Source organism: Siphateles boraxobius, unplaced genomic scaffold, assembly GCF_051911475.1.
Source record: "Siphateles boraxobius isolate OS27281-9 unplaced genomic scaffold, OSU_SipBor_1 49, whole genome shotgun sequence".
NCBI classification, from domain to species: domain Eukaryota; kingdom Metazoa; phylum Chordata; class Actinopteri; order Cypriniformes; family Leuciscidae; genus Siphateles; species Siphateles boraxobius.
In genome coordinates, this window is record NW_027509130.1 from 1,331,303 (window position 1) to 1,355,737 (window position 24,435).

The 24,435-nt window shown below is 41.2% G+C and overlaps 1 protein-coding gene across 1 annotated transcript in view; it reads right to left on the reverse strand.

Moving 5' to 3' along the window:
• The window catches only part of LOC143711086 (GTPase IMAP family member 8-like), a 44,314-nt gene that overhangs the window by 17,638 nt on the left and 2,241 nt on the right, over positions 1-24,435 (reverse strand). Inside the window, exon 2 of the mRNA XM_077202389.1 lies at positions 12,966-13,076. Within this exon, the coding sequence (XP_077058504.1) occupies positions 12,966-13,008 (43 nt within the window). The 5' untranslated portion in view covers positions 13,009-13,076. The remainder of the gene's footprint in view (positions 1-12,965; positions 13,077-24,435) is intronic.

A 24,435-nucleotide genomic window follows, 5' to 3' on the forward strand; every position in this document is an offset into this window, starting at 1 on the left:
CAGTCCGAATGTATTCCAAGTTCTTGTGGTCGGTCCAGACAATAAAAGGTACCCCCGACCCTTCTAACCAGTGGCGCCACTCCTCCAATGCTAACTTGACTGCCAACAACTCTCTGTTGCCAATGTCATAATTGCGTTCGGCAGGGGATAAACGATGAGACAAAAACGCGCAAGGATGCATCTTATCGTCTGAAGGAGAACGCTGGGATAGCACTGCACCTACCCCCACCTCTGACGCGTCGACCTCCACCATGAACTGACGTGATGGATCAGGGGTTATCAGGATGGGGGCTGAAACGAAGCAACCCTTCAGTTTAGCAAACGCCGCCTCGGCTGCGTCTGACCACCTGAATGTCGTTCTGGGGGAGGTCAAGGCGGTCAGAGGTGCGGCTAGTTGGCTGAAATTGCGAATGAAACGCCGGTAAAAATTGGCGAACCCCAGGAACCTCAGTAGGGCCTTACGGGAATCTGGACTTGGCCAATCCACCACAGCCTTAACCTTTTCAGGATCCATGCGCATTCCCTCAACCGAGATGATGTAACCTAGAAAAGGAACCGACTGTGCATGAAAAGCGCATTTCTCCGCCTTGACAAAAAGCCCATTCTCTAGCAACCTCTGAAGCACTTGTCGGACGTGTTGCACGTGTTCCTGGAGAGACGATGAAAAAATCAATATGTCATCCAGGTAGACATATATGAACTGATCGACCATGTCTCGCAATACGTCATTGACAAGTGCCTGGAAGACCGCTGGGGAGTTGGAAAGGCCGAACGGCATAACCAAGTATTCAAAGTGTCCCCTGGGAGTGTTAAACGCGGTCTTCCACTCATCCCCCTCCCTGATGCGGACCAAATGATAAGCATTCCTTAAATCCAATTTCGTGAAGATAGATGCTCCTTGCAACCTCTCGAAGGCTGAAGACATCAACGGCAAAGGATAAGTATTCTTTACCGTGATGTTGTTCAACCCCCGGTAATCAATACAAGGTCGCAACGATCCATCCTTCTTCCCCACAAAAAAGAACCACGCCCCCGCTGGAGAAGAGGAAGGCCGGATAAATCCCGTTGCTAGAGAATCAGAAATATATTTCTCCATGACCTCTCTCTCTGGAGCAGAGAGTGAATATAACTTGCCCTTAGGCGGAGACGTACCTGGCAGTAACTCTATAGCACAGTCATAGGGGCGATGCGGGGGAAGAGAAGCGGCCCGAGACTTACTGAACACCTCCTTCAGGTCCAGGTACTCCGTGGGCACGTTAGATAAATCCACTGCCCTCTCCTGAAACACAGGGACAGAAACAGACGGACAAGCAGAGACAAGACAAGACTTATGACAATAACTGCTCCATGCTGACACAGACTTGAGTTGCCAGTCCACTTTGGGGTTGTGACGGGTGAGCCAGGGGTGACCAAGGACGATGGGTGCAAGAGGAGTGTCCAGAATGTAAAAGGAGATGGTCTCGGTATGGTTGCCTGATGTGATGAGTGTAATGTCTTCGGTGGCCAGTGAGATGGTGGGGAGTCTTTGACCGTTGAGGGCGTGAACTGCAATCGGGTGCGGAAGGTGTTTGAGGGGAACTTGAAATGTGCGTGCAAAGTTGTGGTCCATGAAATTACCCTCTGCCCCTGAGTCCAGAAGTGCCCGACAGACGTGGAGGTGAGTAGACCATCGGAGCCTTACCGGAAGGAGAGTAGATGTGGATGAGGTCTTCTCGGCAGAGATCCCACCCGACAGTAGCCTCATACTTACTGTCGGGCTGGGCCTTTTTAACGGACAACTGTAAGCGAAATGTCCAGCTCCTCCACAGTACATGCAAAGGCCCAGGGATCTCCGCCTCTCCTTCTCCTCCCGGGAAAGCCGGGCTCGTCCCACCTGCATGGGCTCAGGATCGAAAACGGGGCTGACCGCGCCCCCGCCTCCAGAACGCTGTCCCTCGATCCCTCCAGGTGGACGGTTAGGTTGAATTCGTCGATCCATACGTGAAAGACGTGCGTCTACTCTCAGGGCCAGAGCAATAAGGTCATTAAGCTTGGTGGGAAGGTCCATGGCGTAGATTTCCTTCTGGACGCGGTCAGCCAGCCCATGCAGGAACATGTCCCACTGCGCCTCCTCGTTCCATTGGCTCTTTGCTGCCAGGGTTCGAAACTCAATCGAAAAGTCAGATACGGATCTTTCACCTTGCCTTAGATCCGCCAGCACCCTGGCAGCCTCTCTTCCCGCAGCAGAGCGATCGAAAACTCGCCGCATCTCGTCCGAGAGCCGCTGGAACGAGGAGCAGCATTCGTCCTGATTTTCCCACACCGCCGTTCCCCATAGCGCCGCCCTCCCAGACAGCAAAGTCAGGACAAACGCAACTTTGGTTCGTTCTTCCTGGAATGTCCTGGGTTGAAGGGCGAAATGCATTTCACATCGTGTTAGAAAAGCTCGACAGTAGTTAGATTCACCTGAATAGGACTCTGGAACCGGCAGACGAGGCTCTGACTGGGAGGGTTCCGCTGGTGGTGGTGGAGGAATCAGCGGTGCGGGTGGCGCAGTGGGAATCCGAAGTTGTTGGATCTGTTGGGTGAGCCCGGACACCTGCGCCACTAAAGCCTGAACGGCGCGAGCTGTGTCGTTGAGGTTTTTCTCTTGCGTGTCCATTCTCTGTATGCTGCTGTTCACAAACGCGTCCAGTGAACTTGATGAATCGCTCGCTGCTTCCATGTTGGTCAGATCGTTCTGTCAGGGTAAATAGCACAGGAAGCAAGATGCAAGTGATAACAATTTATTATAAATGAAGTAGATGATGGTAAGTCCAGAGATGACAGGTTAGTGGCGCAGGGACCCCGATGGTCAGATGGAATCGGTGAAGACAGTGCAGCGGTGCGGTGAGAGAATCCAGTGACGAGAATACATCCAACGAAATCCACAGGAACATAAACAGGAACAAGGAAGGTACAGGACTCGAGACGTAGACTGGAACACAACACCGGGAAACCACAAACAACGATCTGACAAAGTAGATGAGAAGGTGATGAGTATATATACACAAGATGAGATGGGCTGCAGCTGTAGACGGGAGTGATGAGTGATTGCTGATGAAGTTAATGAGTGGGCACGCCCACCTAATCAGTACACACACACACACACATACACAACCACAGAAACATGAGACAAGAAGGAGACATAGGATTTATGAACCGTGACAGTTGGTTGTGTTTTAACATAATTATTATTTAACCTGAATCACTGAACTGATTGAGAGCCTAATTTCTGAGTTAGGTTTACTTTATTGATTATAGCAGCACTGTTCTTGTACAGCATAATATGTTTTTGCTAATTATTTATTAAAGTTGTTATGATCTTTTTAACATCAGGTATCTTCGATAGTGCTCAATCACTCAATTAATCACTTAATTATCTCTTTAAAGGGTTAGTTCGCCCAAAAATGAAAATTCTGTCAGTAATTACTCTCCCTCATGTTGTTCCAACCCCGTAAGACCTTCGTTCATCTTCAGAACACGAATTAAGATATTTTTGATGAAATCTGAGAGCTTTCTGTTCCTCCGTTCCTCTGTTCTACGACAGAACGTCGGCTCATTATTGGCTTACGCTGGTCATGTGTGTGATGCTGGCCAATAATGAGCCGACGTTCTGACGCAGAACCCAGAAGCGCTGCGCTATTACACTACGTCAACAGCATAGGAGAATGACATGGAAGAGATGAGATTGTTGAATAAAGTTGTTATTTTAGGGGGTTTTTTTGCACACAAAAAGTATTCTCATAGCTTCATAACATTAAGGTTGAACTACTGTAGTCACATGGACTATTTTAACAATGTTTTTAATACCTTTCTGGGCCTTTACGTTATAATTACATTGCTGTCAATGGAGGGAAAGCTCTCAGAGTAGGGCTGGGCGATATATCGCACGATATTGTTATGCGCATCTCCTCAGTAAAGCCGGTTCCTTGATTAGTAGTAAATCGCCTTCACCTGCTCTCAGATGGAGCGGCATTTACTCTACAGCACAAACTCCAGTGTTAAATTAACACTCAAGAGTGTTAAAGTTAATGAGATAATTAAGTGATTAATTTAGTGATGTTTGAGCATTATTGAAGACACCTGATGTTAACAAGCAGAATCATTGAAGGCGAAAATCACAAATTGTAGGCAACCGTTATGGCGATAAGTGTTTGCTTTAGTTGGGCTCTTAACCTTTATACATTCACTTTAAATTTGTGTGTCTGCTGTTATTTAATTATAACAGTCAAATAAACAAAGAAAAGTGTGATCTGATAGTGTTGGTTATGTTCTGGCATAATCATACTGTGATCTGAAATTTGAATCTTATTGAGATAGTTTGGTTTAATTTCTTGGCAACAGCTTTGTGATTTTTGAGCATATATGAGTATAGGTATGTTTCTTATCATCCAAAATATAGTTTAATAATCTGATCAAAACACTTTCAAATAAGTATATTTGGAAACACAGACATCAATAATCAGCCTGTGAATCTCAACAGTGGTGACAGTAATAAAGCATGTTGCAGTGGCTGCCACCAATCACAACTCATTAATGGCTCCCATCATGCATTGCGATATGAATAAATTATGATCTGAATTTTCTATGTAATTTTCTTTTCCTAATTGAATATTCTGCTCGTCACCATTGTTGAGATGCATAGACTGAATCTTGAGGTCTGTGTGTGCCTAAAATTTTTTTTTATTTTTTTAGAAAACAACTTAAGAAATCCTTTATAGCTAAAATTCTGGATATTTACGCAGAATCACAATTATGCTGTAACAAACAACATAAATCAAAAAAAAAGTTCAAATGATGATTGTCTTAATATAACCAACACCATCAGATCACTTTTTTTTCTTTGTTCACCTGGCAGTTATAACTCAGATACATCAGCCAAAGTCTAAAGTTAATAATATAAGGGTCAAGAGCCCAACTAAAGCAACCAATGATCGCCATAACGGTGGCTTACAATTTGAGATTTTCTCCTTCAGTGATTCTTCAGGTGTCTTCAATAATGCTCAATCATCACTAAATTAATCATTTAATTATCTCGTTAACTTCAACACTCTTGAGTGTGAACTCATATACACTCGCGGGAGTGTTAATTTAACACTGGAGTTTTTGCTGTGTACAAAGAGCCGTAGTTAACTGAAAAGCTGAGCCATATCGCATTAATTATCGCTGGGGATACGTCCGCGATATTGATGCGATATGGCTCAGCTTGTCAGTTAACTACGGCTCTTTGTAGTAAATGCCGCTCCATCTGAAAGCAGGTGAAGACGATTTACTACTAATCAAGGAACCGGCTTTACTGACGAGATGCGCATAACAATATCATGCGATATATCGCCCAGCCCTAGGCCATGTAATGGTTTCTCTTGCAGTAACACATGTGCTTTATAAACACACAGTTGGAGCAGCCAGAGAAAAACTAATGTTAAAAAGCAAAGGGTCAAGAGCCCAACTAAAGCAAACACTGATCGCCATAATGGTGACATGAAACGAAACATTCCATAAAACATTACCATCTAAACTGCTGTTCAATATAAAAGTATGTGTGTAGATGTATGAAAGAAATACACTGGTAATAATAAGTACAATAATGTGTAAAGGCTCGAAGTCAGTAGTTCTTGTGTTTCTCTTTTTTCTGTTCTTGTTGTTTCTCTTTCCTTCAATGATTCTGCTTATTAACATTAGGTGTCACCACTAATGGCCAATCATCACTTAATTAATCACTTAATTATCTCATTAACTTCAACACTGCTTCAGTGTTCATTTTTAACACCCTGTAGTTGGACCTATATGTACACAGAGAGTGTACATATGTACACTGGGGATTTTGCTGTGCAAACACACCTGATTCAACTCATCAGCTCATTATCACATGGGTTAATGAGCTGATGATTTGAATCAGGTGTGTTTGATTAGGGAGACATAGAAAACGTGCCGTGTTGGTGGTCCTCCAGGACAGGTTTGGGAACCACTGCTCTTGAGTGCAGAGGTGGGAAATCCAGGGGCCAAAGAGTAAAAGTCCTGCCATATGTTTATTCCACCCATAAACTCAGTCAGCTGATTTCACTAATTAGTTCTATCTCCTGTCTGAATTAGCAAGTCCAGGTGATTGGAACAAAATACTGAGGAGGACTTTGACTTTCTGAACCTGGACTTTACACCTCTGCATAGCAATGCCACATGACAGCCAAGAGCAAAGAAATAAACCCGAACTGGACCTTATCGTAGCCAAAAAATCTGTGTATATTAAATATGGAGTAATTTCAGCCACAGCCTCAGATGAAATCTAAGAGAAAAGAAGACATTAAATCTGTGAAGATCTTAGCAGAGAAGGATTAAACAACTCCACAAACAGCATTACCAGCTTCACTTATTACTACCCAGACTGACTTTATTTTTATTAAAGAAGTTTTATTTGGAATTAACAGAGGTTTAACTCTAATGCGTTTCATTTGAAGTCACCATATCAGTGATTAGTATTTCCATTAGTTGGGCTCTTAACTCTTATTATATATTTTGTCTTTTTTGTCTGCTGTGCCAGTGTGTTTGTCAAACACATTTGCTGCAGCAAAGAAATAGTGATGGGATTTATGGCTCTTTGAGGGGATCCGGATCTTGGCGATCCGTTCCTTACAAAGAGCCGTTCAAAAGAACGGCTCTTTTGGCTCTTTTTAAATATTTAATCAGTTTTAAGAAGCCAGCTTAAGGGCATCTCAGTTTATCCTGGAAATAATCACTGGGAGGAATGATGAGGTGAGATTTGTAGTCAAATAATTTAAACTCAGATATCACACACCAATATCTGAGTTTGAATTTTTCTGAAATATAGATTATTACCTCATTTGTCATGTGTGGACTATATACCATAGGGTTGCACAACATCCCTCTGTTTAGAAAGTGACATCACTATTTTGGATTCACCTTTAGTACAAAGTGTGTGTATGTGTAAAGCTATGTTGACTTATGTTATTCATACAATACCTACTCACAAATAAACATAAAAAACAAAGCCGGCTGCAATGAATTTCTGTGCAAATCAGCTTTTACTACAAACAGTAACACTTCCACACAAGAACATTGTTATCACACAAGAACATTTTGATTAAAAAAAAACGGCTCTTTTGGCTCTTTTTAAATATTTAGTCAGTTTTAAGAAGCCAGCTTGACGGCAGCGCGCACAACTCCGCTCCTACCCAATGACAAAGGCACGTAGGTTTTTTTTTCCATTGGAGTACTCACGTAAAGGATGGGCGCGCATGCACAACTACTATCATCATGCTGTTAGGCAGTAGTACCCCTGCGCTGGCTGCGCCCCTTCCCCTATAACTGAGGAGCTAATTTGTGTGCATCTGTGTGAAACACGCATAGGAAAAAAAGAACGACAGAAAGAACGGCTCCCCTCCAGCCGCGACTCGGCTCCCATCGTTCATGTTTATGAGCCGTTCAAAAGAATCGGTTCGTTCACGAACGTCACAACTCTACAAAGAAAGCTAAATTTAAACGAGGTCAGATGATGATGGTTCCCTGTTGATGGCTTTATAATCGTCATGAAATAACCTGATTCACCAAGTTATTTTAATCTAACAACTATGTTGTCACATTAATACTTTTTCACAACACAAACCCTGTGTTACTGCAGTATGTGATCCAGCGATATTAGAACAATAAGTTAGAACACTTTAACAAAAATGAGCACGGAAAAATTAGTTTAGTATGACAGACATCAACAATCAACGTATGAATCTCAACAATAGTGACAATCAAAAGTACATTGCTGCAATGCATGCTGGGTACCAGCATAGTACAAAACTCCCAGCATGCATTGCAACATGAATAAAAAAAGCTGAATTTCCTATTTTGTTTTATTCTAAATATTTGCTTTTATTTTTTGCTGTTGTTTTTTTTAATTTTAAACGATTGCTAGATTTCATGCTGCAGTAACGCAGGGTTTGTGATGTGAATATATTAGTGGAAAAACATAATTGTTAGATTAAAATACCTCAGTGAATCAATCTGTTTCATGATGATAATAAAAACCATCAACAGCTAACCAAGATCACCTGATCTCATTTCACTTTAGCTTTCTTTGCTGCTGCAAATGTGTTTGACAAACACACCGTCAAAAGAGGCAAAAGATATATAAGAGTTAAGAGCCCAACTAATGGAAACACTAATCACTGTTATGGTGACTTCAAATGAAACGCATTAGAGTTAAACCTCTGTTAATTCCCAATAAAACTTTTGTAGACGTCTGACAGAAATAAAGTCAGTCTGGTTAGTAATAAGTGAAGCTGGTAATGTTGTTTGTGGAGTTGTTTAATCCTCCTCTGCTGAGATCTTCACAGATTTAATGTCTTCTTTTCTCTTAGATTTCATCTGAGGTTGTGGCTGAAATTACTCAATATTTAATATACACAAATTTTTTGGCTACGATAAGGTCCAGTTCTGGTTTATTTCTTTGCTCTTGGCTGACATGTAGCATTGCTATGCAGAGGTGTAAAGTCCAGGTTCAGAAAGTAAAAGTCCTCCTCAGTATTTTGTTCCAATCACCTGGATTTGCTAATTCAGACAGGAGACAGAACTAATTAGTGAAATCAGCTGACTGAGTTTATGGGTGGAATAAACATATGGCAGGACTTCTACTCATTGGCTCCTGGATTTCCCACCTCTGCTTGGGTGTGGACTCATATACACTCACGGGAGTGTTAATTTAACACTGGATTGTTTGCTCTGTACAAAGAGCCGTAGTTAACTGACAAGCTGAGCCATATCGCATTAATTATCGCTGGCGATACGTCCGCGATATTAATGTGATATGGCTCAGCTTGTCAGTTAACTACAGCTCTTTGTAGTAAATGCCGCTCCATCTGAAAGCAGGTGATGGCTTTGGGTTGCAATTTACTACTAATCAAGGAACCGGCTTTACTGACGAGATGCGCATAACAATGTGATGCGATATATCGCCTAGCCCTAATATGAAATACTGTTTATTTTTATGAAATACTGTTTATTTTTTACGATAGATCAAAGTGAAAGCTAAACGTACCTCTTATCATTATTAAACAATGAATTTTACAGATTCTAATGCACTTATACTGGATTATAGAGCATAACACAAGACTTGCATTATGTTGATAAAAAAGTGTTTTTGTGTTGGGAAATGTTGAATGTGTTTGTGTTACTGTCTCCAAACAATACACTTTTGGCAACCAACATTTGATGATAAAAAATGTTATACATTAACTCATTGTCTTTGATTGTAATTGATCCATTTGGTAGATCAAGTAATACATAAAGAGAGAATCAGATCTCCAATTAAATTTTGATATAAAATGTGTAAAACTATTAGGTTTTAAATTATCCACAAATGCCAAACTGTAAAATATGTCATATTTTTCATTTCTGTATTAAAACTTATTCTCTTATTTTATATTGCACTCAAATTTGAGAAAAAAAAAAGTAATGATTTTTTTTTCTTGTAGAACATACGAGAGCCCAAAGTCCAACGGGTGATCGCCCCAACAGTAAGTAAAAGAAAATAATGATTATTTGATTCAGTATTATACAATAATAATTGTACAACTGCTATTTGATAACATGATGTGTGTGTGTGTGTCAGGCTTGTGCACAATTCAGAATTGAATTGATGTCAAAAACAGGATATAGAATTACAATTCGAATATGAATTAAAGGAAGCACAATTGTAATTCAGGAAAAAATTCAAAGAAATTAATATACATATTTTAAGTGAAGTGTTTAACAATTAAGTTTTACAGTATATGTCAGATATTATTGCATTCAATATTCTATAAATTATATTAGTTTGATCTACTTTCACAGATTACATTAACAGGAAATGTTTTCCATCAGCAATGGATGTTAAAAGCTCTAGTCACAGAACAAATAATTAAGTTTGATTTATTGTAATTGTAATTTTGTGGAACATGATGGAACATGACTCCATTTCTGTCACGTCTACAGAAGATCTTATTGAGAATTACCAGAGGTTTAGATGTTGATGTCGTATTGAAAATGTTTAGTTTGAGGTCACCATCTGGATTTGCTAATTCAGACAGGAGAGAGAACTAATTAGTGAAATCAGCTGACTGAGTTTATGGGTGGAATAAACATATGGCAGGACTTCTACTCATTGGTCCCTGGATTTCTCCTCATGGTTCTTACAGGGCTTTCAAACGAGGAGGTCCTTCAGAAAATATGAGAAGCAGGCATAGAAGTAACCGACGTCGAGATGAAAGGAGATGAAATGGACTTTCAGGCAAATGACTTTTACTCAGATGATAATCGTTTATATATCACAGTTAGACATTGAGTTTAAAATGAAATGTTGGAAAATGTGAAAATTAAAAGGATTTAATAATGTCTGATTTGAATTCAGCGTGTGTGTAATATATATATATATATATATATATATAAATCTCATTATAGTCAACAATTGTACCCTGTCATTTTTGAAGGGTCCATTTTTGTACTGTTAAATAAAGGTACAAAATTGTCACCACACACAGCAAAATCCCCAGTGTACATATGTACACTCTCGGTGTACATATAGGTCCAACTACAGGGTGTTAAAAATGAACACTGAAGCAGTGTTGAAGTTAATGAGATAATTAAGTGATTAATTAAGTGATGATTGGCCATTAGTGGTGACACCTAATGTTAATAAGCAGAATCATTGAAGGAAAGAGAAACAACAAGAACAGAAAAAAGAGAAACACAAGAAATACTGACTTCGAGCCATTACACATTATTGTACTTATTATTACCAGTGTATTTATGTCATGCATCTACACACATTCTTATTTATATTGAACAGAAGTTTAGATGGTAATGCTTTATGGAATGTTTTGTTTCATGTCACCATTATGGTGATCCGTGTTTGCTTTAGTTTGGCTCTATACTCTTTGCTTTTTAACATGAGTTTTCCTCTGGCTGCTCCAACTGTGTGTTAATAAAGCTCATGTGTTACTGCAAGAGAAACCTTTACATGGGCTGTGTTTCCCGAAAGTATTGTAAGCCTAATTTGATCGTACAGACCTTATGTTGCAATCGTTCTACGATCAAGTTAGGCTTAAAATGCTTTTGGGAAACACAGCCCAGGTCATGATGGTTATGTTTAAATTATGAAATAACAATCCTGTAGTGTCCTGATTCACTCAACCAGCATTATAAACCAATTATATAAAGGTTCTAATCATATTCATTACAGTAGCTAATTCCAGCAGTGATTTAATAATCTGAAGGTTTTAAAATCCCACACAGATATCGAGAATCTACATATGAATCTCAACAATGGTGACAATCACACAAAAGATTAATGTTGCAGTGCATGATGGGAGCCACCAATCAAAATGCATCCATGGCTCCCATCATGCATTGCAGTATGAATAAATTATACAGCTGAATTGTCCTGTAATTTTCATTGTTTTTCCTGTTTGCATGTTTGTTTGTTTTTTTGCTATTGTTTTGTTATGACTTTAATAGTTTGTTTTGTGATGTTCAGAGTTGATCTGTGTGTCACTAGTTTGTTTATTGTCACCATTGTTGTGATTCATATGCTGATTCTTGATGTTTGTGTGTCTAAACACAAGAGTTCCAGTGCACAAAGATTTTTCAAAATTGTTCATATTGCTGTTGGATCTCAAACTGTTGAATCTCAGGGCTTCAATCACCAAAGCTAAAACGCAATATCAATCATTTAGTCAAATATTTAGACTCTGAATGACATCAGTTAATCAGGTCACTACGCGATGATAATGTCATCATCACAACATATTGTTAGCAGGTTTTCTCATGCAATAACAATCGTGCTTTATATACACAATGTTGGAGCAGCCAGAGAAAAACTTACAGTAAAAAATGAAAAGGTTCAAGAGCCCAACTAAATCAAACACTGACCACGGTGGCTTGAAATGAAAAATTCCATAAAACATTGCCGTCTAAACTTCTGTTGAATCTCAATAACTTTTGTAGATGTATGACAGAAATAAAGTCACACTGGTAATAATAAGTGCAATAATGTGTAAAGGCTCGAAGTCAGTACTAATTGGGTTTCTCTTTTTTTCCGTTCTTGTTGTTTCTCTTTCCTTCAATGATTCTGCTTATTAACATTAGGTGTCACCACTAATGGCCAATCATCACTTAATTAATCACTTAATTATCTCATTAACTTCAACACTGCTTCAGTGTTCATTTTTAACACCCTGTAGTTGGACCTATATGTACACCAGGAGTGTTCATTTAACACTGAGGATTTTGCTGTGCAGGTACAAGACTGGTCTCTTAAGGTACAAATCACAAGGGTACAAATATGGGCCCAGTGACAGGCCCCAGTGACAAGCCATTGTACCCCTAAAGGTACAATTATGTACTTTATTTTCTGAGAGTGTAGTGATAATTGTAAAGCTGACTGCAGTGCTTCAATCTGTTTTTGCAGCAGTTCAGAACAGAAAAGGCTGCAAAAACAGATTGAAGCACTGCAGTTAGCTGTGTTCTGCAGTTAGCTGAATTCTGTGGCGGCTCTACATAATTCTGAATTGCGGGCTGAACTGGTATTGAATTTCAACAATTTTGTCTTTCAGGTTAAGGAGGAGAGACATACCTTGGTCCTCAAGTTCCTCTACCTCATCTCTTTTTATATACTTCACAATGTGTGCAATTAGAAATGAATGACTTTTCTCCAAAACATTCTCATGTTCAGTACCAACAATATGTAGAAAGTTACACACTGCAATCAACTTATCACTGAGATTTATACAAGTGCTCCTCTAGCATGTCCATGTTGGTTATGAATAAATGGTCAGTGTCAGTGTAAAGCAGAATGTCTACTTGGGCAGCAAGAACTTGCAGCTTCTCCTGGTTAGGGTAAGGAATCTCAGATTACTCGCACTTCTTCCCGTCTATTAGTGAGACTACTTAACACCGCCGACCTTCTATCGTGATGGTTGTGGTTGCAAGGTGGAATGTTGTCATCTGGCACTACATCAATATGCAGGACCTGCGACCATCCTCCTTGCTGGGGCCTCCAAAATGTTGCACCCCTGGAAAAGGGAAAAATAGACATTAATAAAGGAGAAGACACAGACTCGTTGTTGTCTGTGTGTCAAGCTGTATTGGCTTGTGAACAAATTTTTTACTTTTTTATTAAAACAATATATAATAGAGAATTGAATATATACATCAATTCATTAGTTCAGTTGCATAATACATCTGCGATGCTACCATACACCCATTTCTAATGGGTGAAGCCTTGGCCTGGGAGAGAGGTCATCAGGTGGTCCTCAACCTTCACTGGGTGTTTCGACCCTTAACCACAACACCCTCCAGTTGGCGGGTCAGCAGTGACTGACCAGGTCACTGCCCCTCTCCTCCAAGCTTCCACCTTGTGTCCTCTCTCTTGTGCCAGAGCCAACAGGAGGCTCTCTCTGATGCTTCCCCCAGCCTACGGATGGCTGCTTTCCTTAAGTGGCCCCTAAATCCAACTTTTGTTAATAGATTCAACGCAGATTGAGCCGGGAATCCCCGACATCCGACTTCCACCGTCATCAGCCACGCCGTCCACTCTTTGTCCCGGCAGTCTTGAACAAGTTGCTGGTATTTGGCTTTTTTCCTCTCTGCAGCTTCCTCACAGCCCTCCTCCCAAGGCACCGTCAACTCCACTAGAATGATCTTCCCTCCCTCTGGAGACCACATGATGATGACAGGCCTTAGCGTTGTGGACAATACCGCCTCGGGGAAGTGGAGTTTCCTCCCAAGATCAACCTCCATTTCCCATCCCTGGGCTGACTGCAGGAGATTCTGCCTGGCTTGGCTGTGGATGACAGGTCTTTGGCCCTCTTTCACAAAGGTGATGGTGCTCAGCAGTGGTCTTGCTTTGGCTGGTTGTTTCTTCCTCCTTTCTTGCTCCAGGATGTCTGCAAGCACTGCCAACACCTTGTCATGGCGCCACCTGTATCTCCCCTGTGTCAATGCGGTCTTACACCCTGACAGAATGTGCGCCATTGTTCCTTTCCCCCCACACAACATGCACAGTGGGTCCTCCCTCATCCCCCACCTGTGCAAATTGACTGAGGTTGGTAAGGTGTCGTACACTGCTCAGAGTAGAAAGGATATACGGAAGTGCTCCAGCCGCCACAGTTCACTCCATGTGATTGTCCTCTTGGGGAGGTTCCACCTTGTCCAGGCGCTTTGGGTTGCAAGCTTGATGGATTTTGCTCTTCTCCCTTCTTCCTCAAGGTTTCAGACTTCATTCTGGATCATGGTTCTCTTCTCCCTAGGGGTGGACTTAGACCACTGCTGGAAATGTGCTGTTCCTAGACCCTGTCTACCAGTGCAAGGGTTTCAGATGATATCTTTGGTCATGAGAGAACATTGTGCCTGGGTAATTGCCGTGCTGGCGGCCCACTTACGGCCAGACTTTGTTCTTACTCCTGCTTACTTACCCCTGGTGAGTTGGTCTTGAGAGTCCCTATATGTCAGAGACTGTCTGCATTTGGCGACTTTAAACTCCTCCACCACTGAAGACAGGGGAAGCTGGAGCTGGCCCGACTTTATGTAGAGCACCAATGATGTAAAGCTCGGGGGGTTTCCCAACCATTTTCTAAGGTGCTTGTTGAACTTCCTCTCCATTTCTTCAACAGTTGATAGAGGCACCTCATATACCATGAGAAGCCACATGAGTCTCAGGAGCAGGCCATGTTGGTAGATCCAGCACTTGTATTTCCTAGGCAGGCCAGACTTGTCAATCTTTTTCAACCATTCTTCAACTTGTTTTCCAGTGCTAGAGATGCTGTTCCTGTCTGATAGGGAATCATCATACCACTTTCCAAGGCATCTAATTGGGTTCCCCTGGATGTTCGGGATCACTTCCCCTTGAACAAGTAGCTCGAACTTTCCAGTTGTTTTGCCCTTTTGGATCACCAGGCTCCTTGATTTTTTTGGCTTGAAGACCATCTTTGCCCAAGTGGCCATACGATTCAATTCTGCCAGGACCCATCTTTCCTCCACATGAGTTGGTGTTATCACGGTAAGGTCATCAATGAATGCCCTGATTGCTGGCTGTTGACATCCTGCTGCGGTCTTCTGCCCTATTGACTTTGTACTCGCTGCAGAGATGATCAGGTTAATTCCCATGATGAACAAGATGGGAGAGATTGTGCATCCTGTCACTATCCCCTTCTCCACTGGCAGCCACTTTGTTGTAAACTTGGCAGACTGGAATCGTAGCTTGATGTCTCTCAGGTAACTGGTGATCATACCCTGGATGTTATGTGGGATGTGGTAGTAGTCCAAAGCAACTTGGATCAAATTATGGGGAATAGACCCATATGCATTTATTAACCCTCTGAGGTCGGCTATCGCGCCGGCGCAATAGTCTCGCTTTTTTTCTTATCAGTGCAAAAGAGACTCAAAATTGATTTTGATTTTACATATTTGTGTTATACATCATTCGATCCTGTTAAGTGTCCATTTTTTTGTGTATACTCACAATATAAACAAAGTATTGTGCTTTTAGTCAAAAAAGGTTTTGCTAGTTTTGCCTTTTCCCTGTCAGTTAAGTCCTTATGCGTCCGAAGATTAACTATTTCCGCGAATACTTGTCATACAGGCACGAGTGTTTTTCCATAATGAAGCTTGAACTCTCTTCTTTTAAATGAATTTATTTATATATAAAAAAAAAATTCTCAGTTTATGTAATCTGTATGAAAAGAGAGAGATGTCAGTATTTTTCTTTCCAGCTCATTATACCTCATTACGCGTTAATGTGCTACGCACACGGAGAGCACGCGGTATTCAAACGCAAATGATCTAAGGCAAACCATGCAAACATGCCAACGCCCACCAGCTGGATTATAAAATCATGTTTAGTAAGTTTCTTACTACCGCTATGAACACAGCGAATCCCTACGCTGTGAGGAATAATATTATCTAATAACCCTGGAAAATGTACCAGAAGTGCTGGTAGTTTCATTTCGAGGAGCAACGGATCCAGCTGATGTAGTAAGTCATTTATTCTTAAATGCTTTGTTCTAATCGCGATATTGAATAGTGTCTATAAACCGCAAAAAGACTGTTTAAATATGAATTGCGTGTCTGTGTGTAGGCTAAATGATGAATGAACGGCACAGGCGCACGCTTTGTTACCTACAGTTATACAGCGCGTGTCTGTGCCGTTCATTCACTCTCGCAAATATTAGTAAACATGTTATTAAATTTACATGAACACATCCAAACTATATTGCTATAGCCTACTAAGATGAGTAAAAATAGACAGAAATATGTTGAAATAAAATGTCTGTATAAGCAACAAACTGCAAATTAACATGTATATGCTAATATATCATACACAATATGTTACAGACTAAATATGAATGTTTAGACAATATTTTGTGATTAGTTTTGGATAGATTATAAAGTTTTGACTGTAAAAAAGACTACTGTCACATTAAATAAAGTAGGTATATTGAATTATCAACTAAGATGTTTTTATAGTGTTTGTTCCAATATTCAAACTAATGAATCCTTACCTTTTTAATACGTATGATAAAATGTATACTTTTTTGTAGACAAGAGTTGTAGAGATGTAATCTCTACTTTTTTAATACGTATGATAAAATGTATACTTTTTTGTAGACAAGAGTTCAAGAGATGTAGACAAGATTTTGAGATTAGTTTTGGATAGATTATAAAGTTTTGACTGTAAAAAAAGACTACTGTCACATTAAATAGGTAAGCTTTTGTTCACCAATTTCTACTCATGTTAAATATACTATAGTAGGCCTATGATGTTTTGTCAAAAATATCAACTAAGATGTTATTATAGTGTTTGTTTCAATATTCAAACTAATGAATCCTTACCTTTTTTAATACGTATGATAAAATGTATACTTTTTACAAAGAAAGAATACACTTGAAATATTGTTAAAATTGTAATTGTTGTTGTAATTGTAACCTAATTGTAATTGGTTACAATTTCTAGTTGTAAAATATGTATATATAGATAATTTATTTTGTGCTAACATTCTTTGGGACCCTGTGACACATCTGTGTGAGGCTAATTAATATGCAGCTCATTATGTATGTGGTACATTATCCGGCCTTTGTCCTCTCAGGTGTGAACACACCTCCACGCATATTGCCTTTCCAAACAAAAGGTGTCTTATAAAATTTAAATCAATGTATTGTTTTGTGTAAATGATTAGGCAGGATGATTTTCAGATCATTTTGAAGCAAATACTCTAGGCAACAATGCCCATTAGTCAAAAGTCTTGTGGACACATATTCAGTATGTGTTTTGTGCATTTTTTGGTAAGGTAAATACTACTGAAAAAAAACCAATGTAATTTACAAGAAAAGGTTAGTTCAGGCAAGTAAATTCCATATCAGTACTTAATTCAAGCGAGTAGAAATGAAAGCGTAAATATCAACTCAATAAAATTAAGTAAAAATTACTAAACTTTTCTGATACTGGGGTTCCCATCATGCACTGGACCTTGCATAATTAATTAGGTTCATTTTTCACTGGTTTCCAGCTGTATTTACACTGTTTTATCATTGCTTTTGTTGTCAGGATTAGTAACTTGCCATTTTGTGACATTTTGATTAAATTTTCTGCTCAAAATGACACATTCAAACACAAAAACGATCCATCAAATGTTACCGTCATTGTGTATTGTCTACCAAGTATTGAGGTCTTTGCATTCACATCATGCTTAACATCTGACATGATGAAGTATAAATTACTTAGATACTTTAAGTAAAACACATACTATAAATGACTGGTATAATTCAATAAAATTGTTTGAGTGAGATGTAATGCAAAGGAAATTTCTACTAAATCGATATTAATCAACCTTTTACTAGCCAAGTTAAAATTACTTATTTTCTTTGTTACTTTCACTTAACTAGGTTAAGTAAAGTTTACTTAATTCCATATTCCAAGTACATTTTAACTTAAAGATTTCTAATTAAAGCTTCTGACAAATATGTTTAGGTTTTTACTTGGCAAATCTTTGTAAATTTACTAGCATTTTCTGAGTGGAAAAAGTTGCCTAGCTTTTTTCAAGTAAATCCTACTCCAATTTTTTTTCAGTGGCCTTATTTCAGACACTTTAAGTTTTAGTTTTTCAATAACCATGCATAAACAATATTCTCTCAAAAATACAAACATGTACATACATGTTGCTCACATATTACAGTAGCCCTGTTTGTGCTATATAGAGTGAATTTACACCTTTGCCATTAACATGTTTATAAATAACCTAAAAAAGCACAAATGTCAGAGCATGTCAGAACACCTCCAGGACTCAGAAAATCCCTCAGACCCCAGGGGGTTAATATGCAGACGAGATCAGCAATGCATCAATGTATCTTCAATGTATCACAATGTATCACAACAGTTACCATAACTGTAATTTAAATATAAGCACTAAACCTGCATTTTTAATATTCAGTCCTTTATCAACTTTTCTATAACTTCTTTGACACTAAAATAAAATGGAACACTATTTCAGCAGTCAATTACCAATAAACAGATTAACCATGAAATACAAAAAAACAACATGGACTATGTTCCACATAACATTTGCTCATTTGCTCCTTACCATTTCTGTCACGACACACACGAGAGAGACCGTAGATCCAAGTGCAGTGAGATATTTATTGGGTAATCAGTGAAACGTAATCCAGTCCAGGGAAGGGTCAAATACCATACAATCAATCCAAACAAGAACAAAGAACACAAGGAACAAGCAGGAACAAACCAAGAAGTGCGAGACATTAACAAGGACTCCGTCAACACTAAAACAGACAGGGTATATACACACACAGAACTAACAAGGTAACAGGAAACAGCTGTGTGCAATGATCAGATGAGTGGCAGAACAGAATGCTGGGAAATGTAGTCTAATGTAAATGACACCGTGAGAACAAGGACCTCTAGTGAACCCAGGGAAACACAACCAGACACTGTGACAGAACCTCCCCTCTACAGAGCGGCTACCACGCTACATGACAGAAAACAAGACAACACAACAGTCCAAGAGGAAGGTGGAACGTGGACGATCCGAGGGAGGTATGGGAGGGCCAGGACCATGCAGGGAAACAGAAACACAAGGTGATGACTTAGCCTTATCTTTCTGGGGAAACTGGAACAGGCTCAGGAACAGACACTGGCCCCGGCTCAGTGGCGGCCATCTTGTCAGGAGACACTGCTCGTTTCTCAATGTCAAGGATACTTCCTTGGCAGGATTGATCCTTCCAAGTCATTTCCTTCAGAGGCTACGCGAGGCTCCTCTTTAGCATTCGGAGAACACGTAAATGGAACAGGCTAGCAAGTGCACGTCATTGCGTCATTACGTCAGTGAAAAGGTCCGCTTTTGGCGCTGCAAAAATTCAAAAAGTTGTGATGTACACTACCGTTCAAAAGTTTGGGGTCAGTACGATTTTAAATGCTTTTAAAAGAATGCTCTTCTGCTAACCATGTTAAATTACTTTGTACAACTTAACTAGTTATTTATAAAAGAAATGCCGGTGACGGCAACCAAGCTAACAATTGTTAAATGACAGGTCCGGTTCAGTTAGCCATCAATAACGTAATTTATTTGTATAATTTGTAATATCAATACGGTAGTAATTTGTACTGGCATTTAAACGTTAAACTTTACTTATATGCACTACGGTTATAACAAATGTATGGTAACATAAATACTTACATTTAAAAGCATATTGCCCCGTTATTCCTCCGACTCTGCTAACGTCCGACATTTTTTATTTTTTGAACAAGATAGCAAAGCTGGCGCATAGGATTGTGGGTGATTTGAGAGCGCGAAGGCTACACATATGCATCCTTTCCTGTGTATGGGATATTTTACGAACGAAGGACTCAGTCCTTGGTTGAAATTCTGAGGATCCTCGACATTGGAACAGTCCTTCGACGGATGTCGATGACGTAGCATCCTCGAAATAACGGCTTCCGAGGATCCTTCCTTGACATTGAGAAACACCTACTGGCTCGGCAGACGTGACCTGAACAGTCTCTGGCTCGGCAGACGTGCCCTGAACAGTCTCTGGCTCGGCAGACGGGACCTGAACAGTCTCTGGCTGGGCAGACGGGACCTGAACGGTCTCTGGCTCGGCAGACGGGACCTGAACGGTCTCTGGCTCGGCAGATGGGACCTGAACGGTCTCTGGCTGGGCAGACGGGACGTGAACAGTCTCTGGATCGGCAGACCTCCTAAACCTTCTCCAAGCGTGTAATACCATCAATAAGTAGAAAAGGAAGACTACCTCTTTGACTGTGGCAGGACAGATGACGGATAGTTCTGGGATGGTCTCTGGGATAACAGCGGACTGCACTAGGACGGCTTCTGAATCAACCGCATGCTGTACAGGGACGGCCTCCGAAATGACCGCATGCTGCTCAGGGACAGCCTCCGAAACGACCGCGCACTGCACAGGGATGACCTCCGAAACGACCACATGCTGTACAGGGACGGCCTATGAAATGACCGCATGCTGCACAGGGACGGCCTCTGAAATGACCGCATGCTGCACAGGGACGACCACCAGGGTGTTGGGGAGATAGGAGGCCCTTCTCTTCCTCCTCCGTCCTTGATGGCGAGGTGCAGCCTCAGTACTAGATGGGACCAGCGGCGAGGACTTTGGACTGGACAGGACCAGCGGTGAGGACCTTGGGCTGGACGAAACCAGCGGCGAGGGCTTTATGATGGACGGGACCAGCGGCAAAGATCTTGTGCTGGGCGGAACCAGCGGCGAGTATCTTGTGTTGGACGGGACCAGTGGTGAGGACCTTGTGCTAGATGAGCCCCGCGATGATGACTGTGCGCGGGGTGGAACCAGCGATGAGGATCTTGTACTGGACCAGTCCGGCGGCTCCGGATCAGAAGAATGGCAAGGCAGAGGAGGGTGTCGTGGAATTTGTTGACCACTTCCTCCCCTGCAACCTCCCCGAGTTCCGGAGAACTTCGCCAGACGAGTCCCCAGAAACGACTCACCATCTCTGATGGACGAGTTTGCTGAAGCCTTAGCCGCCGCAGTCTGCTGGGCCCATAAGGCAAAAAATTGAAAAATGTTTAGTCGAGGCACTTCCTCCCCGACCTGCAAACCTCTCTATGGACTCGATCATGAAGCCAGCGCTGAAGTGGTCTCATTTGCAGCAAGCCGAGCGGCATTACCGCGGCTGCGGCTGCCATATGCCCCAGGAGCCTCTGAAACTGTTTCAGTGGGACCGCTGACCTGCCTTGAAAGGACTGGAGGCAGTTGAGCACTGACTGGATGTGAGGCACGCAGTCTGGTCGACCAAGTCCAGCTCCATACCGAGATAAGAGATCTTCTGCATGGGGCAGAGTTTGCTCTTGTCCCAGTTGACCTGAAGCCCCAACAGACTGAGATGCTGAAGCACCATGTCCCTGTGTTCGCACAACAGATCCCGCGAGTGAGCTATTATGAGCCAGTCGTCGAGATAGTTGAAAATGCGAAGACACGTGAAGACACGGGGCGACAGGGCCAGCGTCACTATCATAATACAACCATTGTATTCAAACAAATGTTGAAATTACCTTTGATGGAGTGATGGAATGATCACTGCACAGACGTGTATACTGTGAAGGTTACTTATCTCATCTGCGGTTAGTGCATCCAATCGCACAACAACTATCTGGCATGTCGTTTACACCTCAAAACGCCAACTTTTGTATAGTAAGACTGGCGACGTTCTGGCAAGATCCTTGATTAGTTTACTGGGTTTCGTTGCTGGAGAACGACGTTCTTGCCCGCCAGCCAGTACTTGTGACGTCACGTGCAAAGTATGAATAGGCCTTTCCAGTCAGACCAGAAGAGAACCTACAGGTGCGGGAGGGGAGCGAGGGGTTATCCCGCCAGGTGGACGCGGCCTTGGGACACAGATGCATCACCACAGACCGTTCCACTGGGGGGATGCCTTCGTATCCCTTAACTGCCCCGCCATCGAGAGTGGTAAGGGAGGAGGAGGGAGTCGACCTGTGTCGGGCCGCCAGAAGGGCCGTCCATGATCTCGTCACCTCGTCATGCACCTCCGGAAAGAATGGCACTGGGGTGGCGCGCTGAGAACCAGTACGGCCCGCCCCGAGATACCAATCGTCGAGCCGTGAGGGTTCGGGACACGCTGGAGGATTCCGCATGAGCCCCAACACTCGCGGCTGCCCGGGCAAGCATAGCGGCCATTTCCGGGTCCGGCTCAGACAACGCTGCCACACCCGCGGAATGCAAATCTTGCATGCCAATGTTCATTGGCTGGTTTTAATTCACTGGAAGGCAATTGGTCTCCCTAGCATGATCCCAATTCGTTGGAAACAACTCCGACGAGACGTAGGAGTTCCCGAACGAAAGGGAACTGGTGAATGTAATTGCGGCAGGGAATTGGCTTATCTTTTACCATACATCTGCTATGAACGCATTGTTTTCTTGTGGTTATATGTGAACACGATATAAAGGAACAGTGCTTACACAGTTTTGTGCTTTTTGCAACACTACCAACCAGTCTTGGATGTTATTTATCAAACAGGGACACCTGAGGAAACCCGGAGGCTCATTCGTTTTTACGCTGACAACGAGCAACGTTTCCTGAAGTCCAAAAATACTTGGTGTCGAAGATATTGTCATCTCCGTTGTTTTCTGCAAACTTCAGAAAAAAATGCAAAAAAATAGCTTAAACCCATGCAATTGAAATGACTACAGCTGACGACGGCATCTTGGAAGTTTGTGATAAACATTGGCGCATCTCCTGTGACGTAGGTGCTAACAACGACATATAATGACGTGTAACAGTGTAGTAGTGGTGTCCAATTTCTTAGGGGAATATTTTCACCCCTATGCCTTGCCACTCTGTTTCAAGGGGTAAGGGTAAGGCAAGGGGTAGGCGAAGGGTTAGGGGTAGGCGAAGGTAGAGCTGGGCGATAAAACGATAACGATATGTATCGCGATAGACACATAATCAATATCAATAAAAAAATGTGTTCGATAAAACGTTTGATAATTTAATTTTCTTCATCGGAAGAAACCAGAGGTTGCGAAGCAAGTTTGGTTGCATGATCAAAGGCACTCACTCTCTGGTAACCTAGCAATTTAGGGAGTGACATGCTAAAGGGGGTCGCACACCGGACGCGCAGCGCCGCATCACGTCGCATAGCGCCACGTCTTTAAAATTCGAACACATTATTCTCTATCAGTGTACACACACCGGCGGTGCCATTCGGCATCTGTCCGCGGTGCCCAGCAACCTGGGACCTTGTTCAAAATCCTGCAGCAACACAGAGCACCATTTACATAGTTTTATATTAAATTTACATTTATTTGTCTCAAATTATAGTTAATGTATATACTGACTTAACCCTGCGCTGCAGTATACATTTAGTTTTACATTCCTTTACAGAAATCAGCTGCTTGTATGAAAATTGCTGATGTTATCGGATTTTCAGTTGATATTCTCAATTCATTCAGTTAACAGTACTTTGTACAGTACAATCATAACATAGTACAGACATTATCTTAATTCCACAATGTCCTTAAACATAACAATATTGCTGGCCATAAACTGAGAAAGTACGCGTCCGGTGTGCGATACCTCGAGTTGTCCTAGACTCGTCCGGTGTGCGACCCCCTTAACAGTATCAAGTTTGGTTGGCAAGATAATTGTTAAGTGTTCATTTTGATTTTAGACTTATATTTACATTTTAATTATTTGAGTATTTGCCATGGTTGTGTTGACATTTCTGCCTTTATAACTGAGGGGATTATAATCAGAGGAAGGTTAAGCTTAAAATAAAAATGTTTAAGTGTAATATATTTCTCTCCTGGTCCTTATTTTAAATAGGTCATACAAAATATCAATAATTATCGATATTGACCGATATGAAATGCTTATATTGCGATACAGTTTTCAGCCATATCGCCCAGCCCTAGGCGAAGGGGTATAAAATAGAATTGGGATTGTGCCTAAGACTGGATTTAGATTTTTAAAAATGTACTGTAAGGGAATACTAATGTTTTAAAAGATATTACAATTATGACAATATGGCATGTTTTTGCGGAGTTTATAATGCAATACATTTATCATAAGGTAAAAATTGTTAAAACATTATGAGCTCGATTTTTTTTTTTTTTTTACGTTTTGAGAAAAATTATTACATTGTGGACATTTTATTAAAAGAATAATCTGATTACATCATGAGAAGTTTTATATGATTTGGAGTTATTACAATATGAGTTGCTACAACATCTACTAGTCGACTAGAAACATGTTTGTTAGAGCACAGCCCTACAGTTTACAACTGTATGACTAATCTGTTTTCAGCCTGTACTTCAGGAATATCCTGCAAAACTTCAGTAAGTGAATGAAGCTCT